The sequence below is a fragment of the Falco rusticolus genome, chromosome 4 (assembly GCF_015220075.1).
Source record: "Falco rusticolus isolate bFalRus1 chromosome 4, bFalRus1.pri, whole genome shotgun sequence".
Lineage (NCBI taxonomy): Eukaryota > Metazoa > Chordata > Aves > Falconiformes > Falconidae > Falco > Falco rusticolus.
Window position 1 is genome coordinate 71,898,570 of NC_051190.1, and position 17,951 is coordinate 71,916,520.

The following is a 17,951-nucleotide window of genomic DNA, read 5'->3' on the forward strand; positions in this document are numbered from 1 at the left end:
ATTCTTTCTTGGAATGTGGTAAACAAATGACAGACTTACATAGGGAGGAAAGAGGAAGAGATGGTACCAGCTATCTCAGATACACGATATCTTTTACATTTAGAAAAGAAAAACTGGTAGTCTGTGTTACAGAGACTTAGGCCATCTTCGGTTCAAGAGTCTAACATTTTCTATTCACTAGGAATCTCTGAAAACACCAGAACAGTTGAACAGATGTTCTGGCTAGAGATAGAGTACATTGAGAAGTCAAGACATGTATGTTGACCAGAAAACTATTAAAAAGTTCCATCCTATGATTAGGCTTTCAAGAAAAAAAAACACATTCTTAAGTGAATCTAAACATTTCCTGTGAAGCATGGAAATGACCTACGGGACTTTAAGCATGTGGTGTGAAAACACTCAAGCACTAACTTTATGGGGTGTGGGGAACACAACACAGTAAACACAGAGGTTACAATTTTAATACTGTTACCCAGTCAGAAGACAGCCCAAAACTAACTGAGAGGCTGTTCTAGTCCACATCTCAGTAGAAATACTTCAGAGAAAAAGTGGTAACAGAGCGTGAAGACCTTTCCCCCTACAGGTCTTTAGCCCTGGAAGTATCCAAGTACTATCCACTGAAAAGGAAGATCAGAAAGAGGTCTGCACTTGGCAACTTACAGGAACAGAATAACAATTATTTTCTTCAAAATTTCTGAGTTTTGAAGGGTTGTAGGTTGTGGCACAGCAAGCACCATCATAAGCAAAGCAATACACGATAACAAACATCAGATCTTGATCTTTTTCTTGAGAACAATCAAATCACACCTTACACCTCATGCCCCTCAAAAATGACTACAAAAACCAAAACTGCATCAAAATAATATAAGATCCTTGTATTCCCTGCACAGAACTGGGCAAGTACAGTAGAAAACCCTACAACACTAACACATTGAAAATACTTTCAGTTTCTGAATGGAACCTTCCTAACACTCAGGAGGTCAAATACAGGACACATGGGTTTATAGGTCCCTTCTTAGATTATGTTGCTACTCCTTTACATTTGTACAAAGGATTTTGACAAAAAAATGAGCATTCTCCTTCCAGGTGCCTCTGTGCAACCACAGCAATATTAAAGCCTTTTCCTCCAAAGAAGATACAATTCTCTCCACCTAAAAATAGTCATTTGGGAAATAAATATGGGACAACCTAAATAAAATACTGCATTATATCAGATTTAAAAGGGAAGTGTTCCTTTTTATAGCATGTTTTGAGGTTTTAAGTTGATTTAATGATTAGTTGGCAGTCAAGTGAACTAATGCCTCCTCTAATAAACCTGCAGTTTCATTAAACTGACCAAAATAAACAAATCACAGATAATGAAAGGTAAATAACATGTACACTTTTAAAAAGTGAGATAATAAATCTATATTTGTAGTGGTAACTTACTTTAATCATATCTTTATATGTGTATTCATTTATATCTTTATGTATATTTGATTGTTGACTTAGCCTTGCACCCAAATATTTTGAACTGATATTTTTTTCTGGCCTTAAATAATTAAAGATTAACATGCAACTCTGGAAAAGTAAGGCAGAGAAGAGGATATTCTTTTCAACAGTCCTTTTTTCATGAATGAATCAAAATTTTTGTCAAGCTGTTCTGTAGCAGATTCAGATAGGTTTGTTTCATCAAATATTTGAAAACCAAAAATAGCGTCTACTTTAAATGCCACATGTTCTTGTTCAAAACATTAAACCCAAGTGTTGCAGGGAAAAATAGAAATTCAACAAAAAAATAATATTTCAGATATATTTCATAAAAAAACTTTATATATTTATTTCAAAATAAATTAAATCAGACAGTTAAAAATAGTTTTGAGATTGCAGAGTCATTCACATACTCACAGTGTTTTACGATGCAGCAAATAAGCACTTCGCAACCTAGAAGGATCATACCTGAAATGGCTTAGAGCTGCTGATGTGGAGTGTCTGTCTGTTCCATCTGTTTTCCTGATTTCCAAACTTGTACCACAACAGCCATCCATTGGTATTACTCACAGTTCTCTGGAAGACTGACAGCTTGTAAACTTGCTTTCCAAACATATGATAATGAAAGCGGAAAATGCAGGTTCCATTGACAGAAGGATTGAAGAGGGGACTAAGCAAAACTGCTTTATCTTGGAACTGGTGTGGCTCAGAGGATTCCATGTAGAGGTAGTGTCCCCTGGCTGTGCCTGTTGTGTGATCCTTTAATGGGCCTGTATTAACTGTGGGGGTTGGACCCTGTATTCTGATCCAGTCAAAGTCATCATCAATGTCCTGCTCCCAATTGCACAGCCCATTTTCAAAGTTACAGTGCAGGTCAGGGTCTGAAATGTAAACAGAACAGACTGTCAAGTGAAAGGAGTACCAAAAGCTGATCAGATCATACTTTAATATATTTTTCTCCTTGCAAATTTTCTTTCTAATATAGAGAAAAACACATTTTCTTCTCCTCACAAAAAATCTCCTCTGAAGAAAATATACCTGCCTGCACACAAAAAACCAAAACCAAACAAAACCAAAACAACAAAAAAAATCTTTACTAAATTATCTCCTCTTTCAATATATATCTAGCAAACTCTACATAATTAACTGAATAAAAAATTGTGAATAACATTATTAAATTTCTGTATTTTTATAATTAAAGCATACAAAGGTCTTTGAAATTTAACTGAGTAAAAGACTTAAAACTAGGTTAATTGCATGAAACAAACCACAGGATACAGTCTTGTAAGTATGTGTAATAATAATGAGCTAATATATTTTTGCATTGCAGAAGCAGTCATAAAACTGGATTGTGTTTTAGATCTTTATTTTCTTCAGTAACAGTAGTATGATAAACAAAGCCAAATTCACAAGGGGCATTTATTCCACAACTGCAGTTTATTATTTGACACCAAGTCAAAATCTATTGATTAGACCAATTACTTCTAACATTAAAAAAATGTGTATCAGAGGTGATGAACTTGTATTTCATCTTTGCATCTGCCCTTCATAAACAGAACTGACATAATAAGTGATTTTTTTTAATTGTTATTTTTTATGATGTTTAAAACTGCAAGTCATATGATGCTTTCTTAGTATAGACCTCAAAATGGCTTATAAAGAAGATGAACTTTTTACAAGTGGGAAAACTGAGATAGGCTGGAAAGCCTTCACATTCTTTTAAATTCAGATCAGTTTTAAGTTGAAATTCAGCAAGTATCAGTGCAGGCTGGTATCCCCTCAAGCATGTAACATGTCCCCTGTTTCTCAAACTCATTGTGATTTGCCCAATTTAGTTACCTTGGGATGTGATAAAGCAACTACTAGTTAATTTCATTGTATATTAATGTTCTTGAGTTCTATAGTTGATGAATGCATGCTTCTGGGAGAATATCATCAATAGCACCCTTCGGCACTGCAAGGTGAATGTCAAAAATGTGAACAACCCAGAGCTTTCTCACAAATTATTTCTTTGAAAGGGACAATCATGCCCAGCATGACCTTGCAGTACAGATATTTTAATATTTTCTAGGTAGAAAGAGTATACGTCATAAAAAGAGCTAGGCCATACATTCCTTTTTGTCCATATACGTCTTCCACTATAGTTCTATCAGTATAATCAAAGACAGCATGTTAACCCAAATCAACTGGCAGTCTGTGAATCCCCGTTTTTAAAATAAACTTGTAATGCATCTATGTGTATTACAGAAGTTAAGGAAATACAACTCATTTGGATAAAGGGGACTGAATTCCATTTACCCTCAATTGTAACTCATCATATGTATTTAAGTTAAAAATCATCCAACTCTGTTTCATCAGTAACTATATTCAGTTGAATCATCATTGGCTGTGACATTGATAGGCTGCAGTAGTACTGTGCTTTTTCACTCCAGGGATGAATTAGCAAGTAAATTTTGGTTTGATGCAAAGTAAGCAATAATGGGAAGTACTTACTACAGTTGTCTTCATCCGATCCATCCCCACAGTCATCCACAAGATCACAGACCAATAAACCATCAATACATGCTTTTGTGTCTCTGCACCAGAAACGATCAGGACCTTCACAACTTAATGCTGGAGGTGGAAGAGCACAATTTTCAAATGTAATATCATCAATTGCTGAGACGCCGTCATAAAATCCCAGACTGATTTTTTCAAGTGAAAATTGGAAAGGATATGGAAGGCGTCCAAGCTGAATGACTGCCTTCAACCATTGATTTCCCTCATTGTAATATGCTCTCCAAAGGACAGTAGGCTGTTTGATCCCATCCACAAGCAATTGCATCTCTGCTGCCCCAACTGACTGTCCGTAATTGTAATACCTAGAACGATAAAAAAAATGGTTATGGGTGCAAATGATGAGAACGGACCACATCATGTATAATAGCCATTATCTTCCATTATCTTTTCTGTCATAGCTCTGTGTAGTCCACACTGCCTATTCCCAGTTTACCTGTAATTCAGTCCACTTTCTGTATGATGGTAGGATAGGCTACTCTATCAGTATAGGGCTCATTTCAAGAATTGAATATTGTGAGAGAAGAATTAAATTAATCATTGAATTAAAACCTGTAACTGAAGAGACACATTTGCTTTCATATTAATCAATGAACACTGCTCAATGAGATACACGATATATTTATATATTTAAATCAATAACTTTAAAATAAAGTTAAATCAATAACTTTAAAGTTTCAAGAAGGAAAAAGAGAATACATGCTGAATGCAAAAGTACACCTTCTATCTATGACAGATATCAATGTGTTGCATTTTACAGAATTTTTGGAGGATCTCAAAGCAGTTAAAAATCATAAATACTTAGGTGAGCAATTGTACAACAAAACTGGAAACAGAACCAGGAACAGAACCAACAGCTTGTAATTTCCAGACCTATACCCCAACTTGAAGTCTTGAGCCTTTGAGAAGAAGACATTTACTCTATGTTAAATGTATTTGACATTACCGAGGAAAAAAAATATCAAAGTCAGCCCAAACATTTATTTAAACAGTAGCACCACTTTAGAATTCAGTAATCAAATTACCACAGTTTACTTATCCTTTTCCTCCTCCACAAGACCGCACAAAGATTGCCACAAGACAATAACTGAAAGGTGGGATTTTTAATATATATATGAAGAAAGGATTGGAAGCAAAGCTTCAGTTCTTGCACTGGAGCTTTCACTTAAAGATGATACAATCTAATTTTGGATACTATAGGTGACTCAAGGAGCTACTAGATTTTTTGATGGTTTCTCGTTCTTGAACAAAATTCCACAGCATTTGATAATTTACTTAACCAAAGTAGAAATGTTAGCAAAACGACTGTGGTATTTGTCTGTGTATATGCAGACACAAACTTTTAATATAATTTTGCTCAGATTCATCCCATGTTTCAGTTCTGTTCTCCAAGTGCTTCAGCTTACTTCTGCATATTGTTCATAAGGATTAAAGAATAAAGAAGAAATAAACACTGCAGAGGAACATATGTCTATTGCAAACTATAACCTCAGTTTCAGTCCAAAAGAAGCAATGCGAGATGATCCATTAGTTTTAAGTCTAAATTATTTCATACCAAAAGGACAAGGTGCAATTTGATCCAGTCTGCCTGAACCTTGGGCTTTGTAGCCGAGCTACTTGTGAAATGATGCTGCTGTTTTTCAGAATGAACATAAAATGACCTATTAAAATAAAACAGAAAACAACTTTTCAGGTTGAAGAAAAAAAGCGTTTCTAAGGTTTTTTAAGCATTAATGGCCTCCGCTTAAAATCTGATTAAAGAGCAGGTATCAGTTCCTCTTCCCTGTTTCTAGGCCTGGCTTGTCTTACCTTCAGTTTTGTTATAGGTGTGATCCTGTGGAGGAGCTTGCTTCTGAAAAGCAGGTGCAAGAGCACTACTGGAACTTCTTACCCAGTCAAATTCATCTGCATTTGCAGTTTCAATCCAGCCACAGCTCTCTCTCTCAAAATCGCATACAGCAGCTGAAATGAAGAAAGATATATTTAACTGTATCTCTACACATGGCATTACTAAACAAGCTTTGCAGTATGAAAAGGAAATAAAATACTTCTCTCACCAATGCTCTAGAAAGAAGTCTAAGCAAGGGGTGTGGGGAAGCAGAGTATGGCCTCATACCAGTGAGGGGGTATTTGCTTTATAACAGTTGGATAAAACAGCAGTCCCACAGGAATGACCAAGCCATCATTATGTGCCATGTACTCAGTAAAACAAGTCCTTCCCTCTAAAGGCACTGGAGCCAAAGCTTTCAAAGCAGGCAAGAAGGCACTGAAAAAGACCTCACAACCCTCATGTTACAGAGAAACAACACAGAACACACAAGCATTCTGCAAGATTTTTTAGGGAATCAACGTTGGAGCCAGTAATCAAATCCCTTATTTCCTGAATCTCAGCAAGTATGGTAATGATAACAAAAGCTTTCCTCTAGTTATAACAGGAATTAAGTTAAACATTAGGCATTATTGAGACACTGTGATATTGGCAATCTCTGAAACACAAACTACTGCAGTGAAAAAGATTTGAAAAATATATTCAGCTGCATTCTTCAATGCTGCATTTAAAAGACCAGTGATATTTTAGAAAATTGCTATAATACGAAATAAAGAAGTGAAAGCGTGTCATGTGTGACTGAACATAAATTGACAAATATTTATTATGTTAAAATGAAGAAACATCAGGTTTTCCTCTTCTGCTCTTTAAAAAAAAAATTCTCATTAAATCACAAAATGGTAATCTTTGAGTCCTGTAACTATAACAGGCTTTCAATGGAAAATCTTAAGAAAATTATTTCAAGATTTGTAAAAAATGTAATTTATTCATTATGCACATAGACTAAACGAAAAAATATTCAGACATGACTGTGAGAATTCTGCCATTATTTTATAACACCCTATCACAACTTCCAGTAGCCACATCATATGGTATAGAAAATGCACGTTTCAGAAACAAATTAAGTCTCTTGGAGAACAGGATTATATAAGTGTTTTTTTGTGGAAGGTATGGGAGGTTTTTTCTTCTTTAAGAACTGTGTCACATTAAATTATACAACATTTGTAGAAAAAATAAAAAAATTACTAGCCAGGAAAATTAGTATTACTGTTCATTAGGGCGTCTAAATAGACAAGGTTTTGTGGATTATCAAGCAATGAGCATAGAATTCCAGTTATTAACACTGCTGTAAAAAAATGATTCCATAAATATGAAAGACGATGTAATATTTAAGAGATGAAAGAAACTAGGAGCTTGCTTTACCTATGGCATTTGTGGGTCAGAAATGTCAACAATAAAATAAGGTAGATGAAATGTGACAATGAAACTGAAGGAAGAAAATTTTTTGTTAGCCTGTTCTGATACAACAAAATAAAGACAAAAATGTATTTGTGAGTATTCAAGGACCTAGGCATGACAGAAATGACTGAAAATCCACCAACAGAACATAACAATCAGGGAATATGGAGACCTATTTCTGATTTGCTTTTTGCTCAATGGAAGAAACTGTCCCATATTCCCAAGAGAACAGGAACAAGAATATGACAAACCATGGACACAGATGTTTACACCAAAAAAGGCAAATAAACAAGATAAAACTGTTAAGTCTGAGCCTAGACTTCTTGCATCTGTAACTTGTTACAGAGAAAAAACATAAAAGGAAGGTTGCATCAGACCACACACACAACTTAAGCGTGGATGAATACATTGACATAAAATAACCTTGAAACCTTCAACTAAATCTCAGACCAACTACTTACCACCTAGGGAAGATATAAGAATAGACAAGCTGGTACAGCCTGGGTGAAATGCACTTGGTTCTCAATGCTTGATTCAGCCCTTCAATTGCCTAATTATCCCATAACCTCTTTGACTGGCACTTCCATTTCAGACAGATTATCCAGAAAGAAAGGCTGTTGCTTGAGTATCTCACAGTGAACACATACACACTAAGCCTCCCTCTCTGCTAGTACTTTATTTTCAACCTTTCTCCTGTTTCTTATTTTCTTACATGCTCTCTTTATACTCTAACCATCAAGTGGCCCTACAGACTCTGCCAGGCTACCTTTGCCTTTATTGCTAGTTTTTCTGAAACTTTTTTTGTCATCCTTGCTGCGTTTCAACATTTAACCCACCAAAATTTGTCACCTTTTCCACCTTTTTCATCTGAACATTACTTCAGCTATTTCTTTGCTTTTTTTTTTTTTTTTTTAATTCTAATAATATCCATGCCACCTGTATGGATATATTTTTCTTTGGTGTCCCTTTTAGCATCTTTTTTAACATGCTCTCTCAATGATCATGAAGGAAACAGGGTGATACTGTGAGCATAACATTATTTTATACCACAGCTACTATTTACTAATGTGATACATACACACTCAAATGACACCATACTTTGTAGCTGCGCTGGCCTAATTTCTACAGTAAAAAACTGACTAGTGGTCAATTAAATAATGTATTGCAAAAGTTCATCAGTAAGAAGCAATGCTAACCAGAAAAGAAACCAAAACCCAAGTTACGATTTGAAGATTGAACAAGTTTGGTCTTTACAAAATCCCAGTCAGAGTTCCCCCTTCCCTCACTTTCCATCTCCAAATATCTGCTACAGTTTGTTTGTTTGTTGGTTTTTTTTTGGTTGGTTTGGTTTTTGGTTGTGGGTTGTTGTTGGTTTTTTTTAGGGGGTGGTGGTGGGAAGAAAAAAAAAAAAATACTTTCACATAAAAATTTAGAGTAAAAAAAAACAGAAATGCTAACCTAACTTGCATGATGATATTCTCATGTATAGAAAATAATGGTTTAAATCTAACAATTATTTAGGACAGATAGATATAGTAGTCTCGGCTACAGATGGCTACAGGGAAAAAACCATTCCAGAGCATTTTATTCTGCTAATTTCTGTTGGGAAATCTATTTCAATAGCCAGGACGTTGCAACAGACCTGCTTGTGACTTCAGTCATGTGGGCTTTTTAATAATAGACAAACATGACTTGTACATAACACATAGGTGTATATCTCTTGTGAAATGCAGAAGAATTTTGCATATAAGACAGGCAAAATATGCAGAAGGAAAAGATTTTGTTATAAATAATTTCTAGTGATTTCACTACATACCTACATTTTTAACAAGCTAACTGCACATCATGTCTCCTAACACTAATTTACCTTAGCTGTAGGACTTGCAAAGATCGAGATTTTTAAAAAGAGAAAATAAAATTCTTTGGGTGCATACACAACACTAATCAAGCCTGCATATAACCTAAATATTACCCACAAAAAATAACTACTGTCACATGTAATTATTACAATTCCATTTCTAAATAATTATATGAAAATAATCTACACAACTCTGACTTTGGTGGCAGTCCATTCTGCACAGTGAGGCAGATCGGCAATCATCTAACTAAAGGCAGTTTCAATAACAGCTTTTTAAAGTGAAATAACATCCAAAACCACTGGTTTAGTAAATCAAACATTTTCTGGAAATCTCTCAGTGCATATGATACTGGAAATATAGCAAATTAGATTCAAATTTCTCCTCCATTTAAAAATAGTAATGAAGTCTGAAGAGAATTAAATTTCTTAAACAAAAAAATAACCAGTGATGTAGGTTGTTGGATACCCATGTCTATATAAAATAAAATACGAGGAATTTACATATTTTTTAACAACCAAATGTTTAGCTTTCTACGTCTATTAGAATGCTTCTTCTATATAACTGAAAGGGAAAGTTCCTGGTTTTATTGAACTAAACAAAACTAAGATCTGAGGGTCACTATTCAGGCCACCTGGTTATTTACCCTGTATTCTGTGCCACTGAAGCTCACTCATACAATATTTGTTGTCATAGTGCATAACTTGCAAGAAACTACATAGGAGCGACTACACGACGAGATATATTTATTGCCTAAAAATATTACATAGACATTTGCTGACATCAGTAGAAAAGTTAGATTCATGACTTCTGGGTTCAATAGAAATTCTGAAAGCATGTGTGGTCTCTGGCAGAAAAATATCCTTGTTCATTCTCCAATGTTCTTCCTTTCCACAGCCTGTTTCCCCCTTTACCTGCTCCACAACTGCTCTTCTCTGACACCTTATCTCAGTCCTAGTCTATCTGGAAAGCTGGAAATCTTCACTGTCTGTCCTCATTTTCCCAGATAGCTAGGTCTTTGCTCCAGGTCCTTTCATGTAGTTTCAGTTCTCTGTCACTTAACTGCCACACTGTATACCAATCCCCGCTAAAGCATCACTGCTCCATCTCCATATTCTTCATTCCCATTCTCTCCCTGCTTTAATCTTACTTACCAAGCTTAATTTTCATTATTGTTATCTCTCCTGACACTCTATCACTGGCTCTTTGGCCAGCTGTTTTTAATCCTTCCCCCAGAGTAGTTTGGGTCCTTCTTGCCCTGGCTTCCTCCAGCCCCCAATTACTTCTCTCCCACATCAGCAAGCTCATGCAATGCAGCCTTTGCAGCCATTACTTGTCCACAGCCAAAGATGGTTTCCCATCTCTGTAGGTGGCATTTTAGTCCCATCCCTTCCCTATTTAACTTCCACAAACTGATCCTAATGCAGTTGTCTATTTGTCTATAATTCCAGTCATAAGTCCCTTCTCCAATTTACAAGCTGACAACCTTACAATCCTTGTAAGATGGCTGTTCCTGGCCTCACTTTTAAAAACAACTGATGTGTTTGGCTGAAATGAAGAAGTAGCAAGCATATGAGACAGACATTTTTGCATGCAAGATTTTAACTCTAAAAGTAAGATTTTGGAAGAGTTACCTTGTAACCACAACAGAAGTTTTACATTTTGGCAAGGTTAGTAATGAAAAATATGAGGAATGCTTCTTATAACATGAAGGAAATATTTATTACTTATACAAAGGTGATCATTAGAAACCCAGTAAAGCTTATAGTTAAACAATTAAGCCACAAAAGCAGTTCTTAAGAAACAACACATGCATCATTCTCTTTATTTGCCTTCTAAGCCAAATTAAGCTACAAAAAACTCTGTACTAACATAGACATGACCAGATTATGAATTAAAGACTAGCCTTAGCACATTCATGCTGCCCTAGATCGTACACCATAGAAATGATAACTATCAAATGCGTATTTCAATTATAAAGATATAAATACAAAACAATGTGAGTTTATATGTGCCGGTTTTGGCTGAGGTAGGGTTAATTTCCTTCACAGTAGCTTGTATGGGGCTGTTTTGGATGTGTTGATAATACAGGGATGTTTTAGTTATTGCTGAGCAGTGCTCACACAGAGCCAAGGCCCTTCCTGCTCCTCACCCCACCCCACCAGCGAGAGGGCTGGGGGAGCACAAGAAGCTGGGAGGGGACACAGCCAGGACAGCTGACCCCAACTGACCAGAGGGACATTCCATGCCATATGGCATCATGCTCAGCAATAACTAGGGGGTGACATTCAAAGTGATGGCGTTTGTCTCTCCAAGTAACCATTATGTGTGATGGAGCCCTGCTTTCCTGGAAATTGGCGAACACCTGCCGGCCAACAGCAAGTACTGAATTAATTCCTTGTTTTGCTTTGCTTGTGTGTGTGGCTTTTGCTTTACTTATTAAACTGTCTCTATATCAACTCATGAGTTTTCTCTTTCACTCTTCTGATTCTCTTCCCCATCCCAGTGGGGGGAGTGAGTGAAGAGCAGAGTGGTGCTTAGCTGCTGGCTAGGGTTAAACCAGAACGTGGGGCTCAAAGGGTTCAAGACAATGACAGGTTTGATTGGAATGTGCTAGAATGAGTTTTTAGCTGTTATTGTTGTTTAGCTATTGATTGGCAGGCTCCCATGCTTGCTATAGGGCTTGCTTGACTTATTGTTTATAAGGAGTCGAGTGCTCGTTAGTGCTGCTTTTTGCTTTCGCTGCTTGCTGTACTGCTTATCATCTTCCTGTGCTGTGCCTGGGAACATTTTGCTAACAGCAATGGCGATGTGCCTGGGCTGGCAGATGGCCAGGGCATGGCTGCTGTTTCTGTGCTGCTGTACTGGACAGGCTGGAACTCCGGTGTGAGTTCAAGTCAAAAGGACTGTGACCTGTGGATGAGTCCATGCAGGAGCAGGACACCCCAAAGTCTCTGTGGCCGTGGATGACTCCACACTAGAGCAGGTAAATCTCAAATCATCTGTGGCTGTGGCTATGTCTGTGCCACAGTAGGTATACCTCTGAGGGGACTGTGGCCCAGGAATAAGTCCATGCTGGAGAAGGTATACCTAGAAGTATCTGTGGCTGTGGGTAAGTTCATGCTGCAGCAGGTACGCCTTGAAACATCAGTGGCTGTGCAAGCAGTTACGCTGGAGCACCTGAAAGCATGTGGCCATGGATAAGACCACAACAACATGCTGTATTTTTATCCAAATGTAAATTATTTCATATTTATTTTATATATAAAACCATATAATTATTACTGATAATCCACACCACGTAGACAGAGGAAAAAAACACAAAATGCTGAGTATGAAGGATGAATTGCAGAAGGTCAGACAGAATACCAGGAATATGTTCATGTTACCAGATTACTTTCCAACCTGATCTTATTCCCTATTCCATCATCATCAGCGTCCTTTGGTTGGAGAAGTGAGCATTTAGACTCCACTGCATTTATAGTATGTAGACCTTAGAAATTATACTGTAAGTTCATCTTCCAGAGCATAAACACACAGTGTGATAGGTGTGTTAAGTAAATGCTATAAATCTGCAGCTTGAAAAAGGCAGTTACTTTTCTCTTCTGCTTTAAGAGCTTTATAACTGGAGTTAATTCTTCAGATGTAGAAAAAAAGCTGTGAGCTAATAGTCAGGAGTAGTGGCACTCTAGAAAGAGAACATTTAATAACTTTTTTTATTATTATTATTTTTCTCAACTAGTCAAAATTAATTTGATTTTTTTTTTTTCAGTTTGGGAGATGTATTTTTGTAAAAAGCAACTAGAAACATCTAGTTTCTAAAAAAAAAATAATATCAAAAACATGAATGTGGTTCTAAGAACAAAGTGGAGCAAATTCTTGTCTTGTATATGAAAAGAAGTAACCAAGGCAACTTCTTGCAAGACCCGGGAGCTCAGAAATCTATACTAAGAAAGAAAGTCTGAGAAATCGAGATCTTCAACTGATTTTTTTTCTGTCCTGACAGAAACAACTCATTTGAGAGGTAATGAAAATCAAGAGATGTCTTAAGGATTGATGCTGTGAGATGAGATAATTGAATGGAGGACCCAAGCATCTAAGGAAATAATCTTGCTGGATTTAAGATAAAAAGATTTAAATGAAAGGCATTTTGAGAGATATTTTAAGCCTTGTATCTTTGCCTGGTTCTCATACCAAGAGGAGATACATACAACAAGGTTAAAGAGTATACAACCACCAGCAGATGGAACATCATGGAAAACGCCATTAATATTGATGCAAGGAGCAATGTAGTTGTAGGTGGTGAAGTCAACAAAACATCTGTGCTTAGCCAAGCTAAGACATTAGGAAAGGTGAAATGGAAAAGTGAGGGGAAAATGAAATCCTTTCATCCAATTGCGACAACATACATAACAAAAAGAAAATAGAAAGTAATGGTACACTACATAAGCATGAAGATATATTTTCTTTATTTTTATTAATTTTATATATATAATTTATATATAATATTTATATTTTAAAAATTAATTGATTGTTATATAAAAAAACCACCATTTGAGAAGAATTGTAAGAGCTATTCTAGTACTGTAGACTACCAGATTTACATGCTGAAAGGCAAGTTTATTGCTTGGAAACAGCCAATTTGCCAAACTGCTTGGAGAGACATTTGTGTACCTACATTCTGCTCCCCACATTACAAGACTCAATGCTAGCACACACTGAGCCAACTCAGCAGTACAACAATGATTTATAAGTAAGCAGTATATTTAGAGCAAAGATCACCATAAACATATTTAGAATGACTCCATAGTTTAAAAGTTAGCATGGCATCGTTAATATATCATGTGGGCAAGTGGGACTTGGGATATAATAATAGTTTCTTCAGTTATATAGTTAGAGAAAAAAGAAAGAGAAAATCAGGTGCCATATATGAAACTTGTGATTAAGGATATCCTAGGACTGGTTAAACACCTAATGGGACATCTGTCTTCACTTTGTGTATAATGTTGAAATGGAAACATAGGCTGAATGGCAAAAAGGAAGGGTGTTTTGAAATATAAATGGCCATATTTGAAGCAAACCCAGTAGATTTTTCTTGATTAAAAGCTACCAGTTAACTGCTGTCCCAGAGCAGTGAAAGAGATGTTGCATGCAATCATATCTACTTAGAATGTTTTTAATTAAACTATTGATTTTGAAGTCTTATTATTTGGTCAGAGAACAAAATCCCAGTCCCCAAGTTCAAGAAGGGTAATGGGAGAGCAATCCCGACTGTCATAACCCAATAATGCATAAGATGTGTAAAGTACATTTTGAAAAAAAGTACAAAAAACATGAAGTAAATCAAAAAGTGATAAAGTGTAATAACAGCTTTAATATGACACGGGCAGGGAGGCAGTAAAGAAGTACAAATCCTCAGCGGTGCCCAGTGAAATGAGCAGAAGCAATAGATGCTTTTTGCTGTACTTTAAGGGTGATCAAACACTGGAACAGGTTACCCTGAGTAGCTGTGTAGTCTCCATCCTCAAAGATACTCAGAACTCAACTGCATAATGTCCTGGGCATCCTGCTCCAATGGATTCTGCTTTGAGAAGGGGGGGTTAAGTGGATGATCTTCAAATATCCCTTCCAACTTCATCTATTCTATGATAGCAGCAGAACATTTTCCCCACCTTCACTCTGGCCCACAAGAGGAAAGATATTCTGCCTAGCAAACATTTAATAGCTATTTCTGGTGTTACCTCATCAAACAGTTACCTAATAAAACAGAATGCAGTTTCTTTCCTTGAAGCTGTGTCTATTTTGTATACAAATCTTTCTAAACCGGGGGTCCTCAAACTTTTTAACCAGGGGGCCAGCGCGCGGATGCAGTGGCAGGCAGTCATCTGCGGCTGCTTGGTTCCCCCCCCCAACCCCCGGCGGGGGGGGGGGGGGGGGGGGGGGGCGGGGAGGGGGGTTCTGTTAATACCGGGGGGCCGGATTGAGGACCCTGGGGGACGTATCCGGCCCGCGGGCCATAGTTTGGGGACCCCTGTTCTAAACAACTGCTCTAGCCAAGAAAGATTGGATACTGAAACTGTAGAGAAATTGCATGAATAAAAATAAAAGTTGTATCTATTTCTTTTATCTGCTAAAAGACAAATAGGTTTTTGTTTATCTGATCAATACCTCTCAAATTTCCTAATAAAAATAAAAGAATACAAGCATGGATTTTGGATTGTATTAGCACCTGTGAAGAAGTTTCTGTTTTGTGATGCATAACATAGCACAGTCCGAAAATACTATAAAGATCTTGTCTAGAATATTTCTGTTATTTGTGGAAATGACAGAAACCATCATGTTCTTATTTTTTGAAAAAAACAGTACTGAATATTGGTCATGGCAACTCCCTTTGAAATGCATCATGACTTTTATAGCATCGTTGACAGTTCAATGCAAAAGCAAGCAACTCATTTTCAGGGTTGAAAGTATAACCATATTCCTTATGCAGAGCAGGTAACTGAACGAATCAAAAATACTTCTGAAGCTACACATTACAGTCCTGAAAATTTCAAGCTTCTTTCTGACTGTACAGTGGACAGGGATTCTGTCTCTCTAAGTAGATTCCCTCTACTTTCCCATGTGCTAGTTCCCATGCAGAGTAAAGCCAGGCACATAGCCCACATAGGAGTCATGGCACATCTGAACAGAAAATGTCAACAGCCTAAATTGTATCTGTGACCATGTCTGTGAACAGATGCTTTACTTACCAGTCCAGCTGTGGTATATTCACATCAAAATTAAGGATACAAAACTTACAATTTGAATGTGAGACTATGACCACTGCATTTTTCATGTTTCCTATCACACTGCTTCTCAGGTCTAATTTCAGGACCATCTATCTTTTAAGACTCATTTCACACAGTGGTGTCACAGAATTTCCAAATTTGTACAAGTGTAACATATTTTCTTCACTTTTTTTTAGCATAATTATGTATATGTGAAAGCATGTGTGCAAAAGTGTGTAGACAAGTTCTGTTTGGTTTATTTTACAACAGCTCCCTGAATTAGCTTCCAATAGCTTACAGATTAAGATTTTATTCAGTATAACACCGTACCTGATACTTAGCATCTTAAAGAGTTCTAAAATAAAATACTATATTTTAAGCAACACTTTCTGTTAAATAATTAATTGCAGACTTTTTTTCTGGTTTTAATGCTAAGAGGGAAGTAGTTGCTACAGAAAATAAAAAGGGAAAAATTCAGAATAGAATGAAAATGAAGTAACTGTTTCTCAGGAGCTTTTACCTTTAATTAAAGTACATTTATGAAGTCACAAAAGCCTGGCAAATAGGACAAACAAACATAGTCACTGCAGCCTAACGACCTAGATTTTTAAATTTTCACTTACGGCACTTGGCTTCATCACGGCCATTTGAACAGTCAGGTGTAAAATCGCAGAATTTGTCAGGTGAAATACATTGTCCATTCCCACACGAAAAATTTCCCGGTGGACAGTAAAAAGATGAAGAATTAGCATCTGCAAATTCTGTTTCCCCTTAAAAAATCATTAAAAAAGGAATTAGTAAACCACACACACATATATAAAATCCTAAGAAGTGCTCTTTATTGTCTTTTTATATGGTAATGTACTCAGCATAAGAAACATAAGTGTCACCTATGAAGTCAGCTAGACTATATCATGACTGGTAAGAAATACAGTTGATGTTAATGTCTGATGCTCTTAAACTGTATATTATTCTCCACAATATTCAAACTTCTACATGAAAAATTATCAAAAAACCCTTAGAGTTACAGAGCCTGGCTCCAGTTCAGAGGTGACATGCTGTGTACAGCACCCTGCTGTTTCCCCCGCAGGTGGGAGCAGGCCTTTCACAAAAGCTTTCTCCTGTAGCAGTGGTTTCCCTGCGTGCAGCTCACAGTAAAAGTTCCAAGAAGCCAAAAATATAACGTTACACTACTACTAGCTTGCACCTCAATCTACACACCAGAAAACACCCCAAAATTCAATGAATGGGTAAACAAAAAGTCAAGGGCTATTGGTTTCACTTCAGTAGATTTCTGGAAAGAGCAAGTGAGAGGAATGATACGCAGCTTTTAATCTTTTTTTTTTGTTTGTTTAACTTAGGGGCTTTAGATAGCCATACTGCTGTACAGAAAGAGCTTTTTTTAAAAAGAACTTCCTTCTAAAAATATCTTTGTGACTGCTAGGTAAATAGGAGAGTTGTAGGGGAAATAACTGAAGCAAATTAATGTTTCTTCAGATACCTAGCTTCCATCATTCAAACTGTGTAGTGGGATCAGGGAAGCCTTAAAAACAGAACACTGAAGTTTTCTATTATGTCTTCAAATTTTGCAATAAAGAAGGAATTCAGATATCTCCTGGGTATAACCCATAAGCATTACCACTGAATACATATGTGCCCATGCCATTTTAGAAAAGTAGTTATTAATAGTCAAGAGGACCAGAAGCAGCAGTCTGACAGAAAGTTACACTATTTTATATTTCCATCCATTGGCACTTCAACGTTACAGAGTGTGAGTATACAAACAAATTTGGTGGGCACTTAACTGTATGTTAGGTATTTGACAGTAATGACTGGAGAACCCTCTAACCTAAAGATAATGCAGTGGAATATGTTCTTCGGTGGGAGATACAAGATGCTTTGCTTCTGTCTCTGCACCCAAGTATGAACGTGGGTGGGTACTACATAGTAAGCGGTATCTGGAAATTCCCACCAGAACTCACTTTGCAGAACTAGTGCATGCAAACTACTTATAGC

General features: G+C 36.6%; 1 protein-coding gene across 1 annotated transcript in view; it reads right to left on the minus strand.

The window, feature by feature from the left end:
• MALRD1 (MAM and LDL receptor class A domain containing 1) overlaps window positions 1-17,951 on the minus strand; it is a 282,516-nt gene that overhangs the window by 215,207 nt on the left and 49,358 nt on the right. Inside the window, exons 14-17 of the mRNA XM_037383834.1 lie at window positions 5,836-5,988; window positions 5,582-5,687; window positions 3,964-4,331; window positions 1,939-2,351 (exon numbers count right to left, since the gene is read on the minus strand). Of these exons, the coding sequence (XP_037239731.1) occupies window positions 1,939-2,351; window positions 3,964-4,331; window positions 5,582-5,687; window positions 5,836-5,988 (1,040 nt within the window). The remainder of the gene's footprint in view (window positions 1-1,938; window positions 2,352-3,963; window positions 4,332-5,581; window positions 5,688-5,835; window positions 5,989-17,951) is intronic.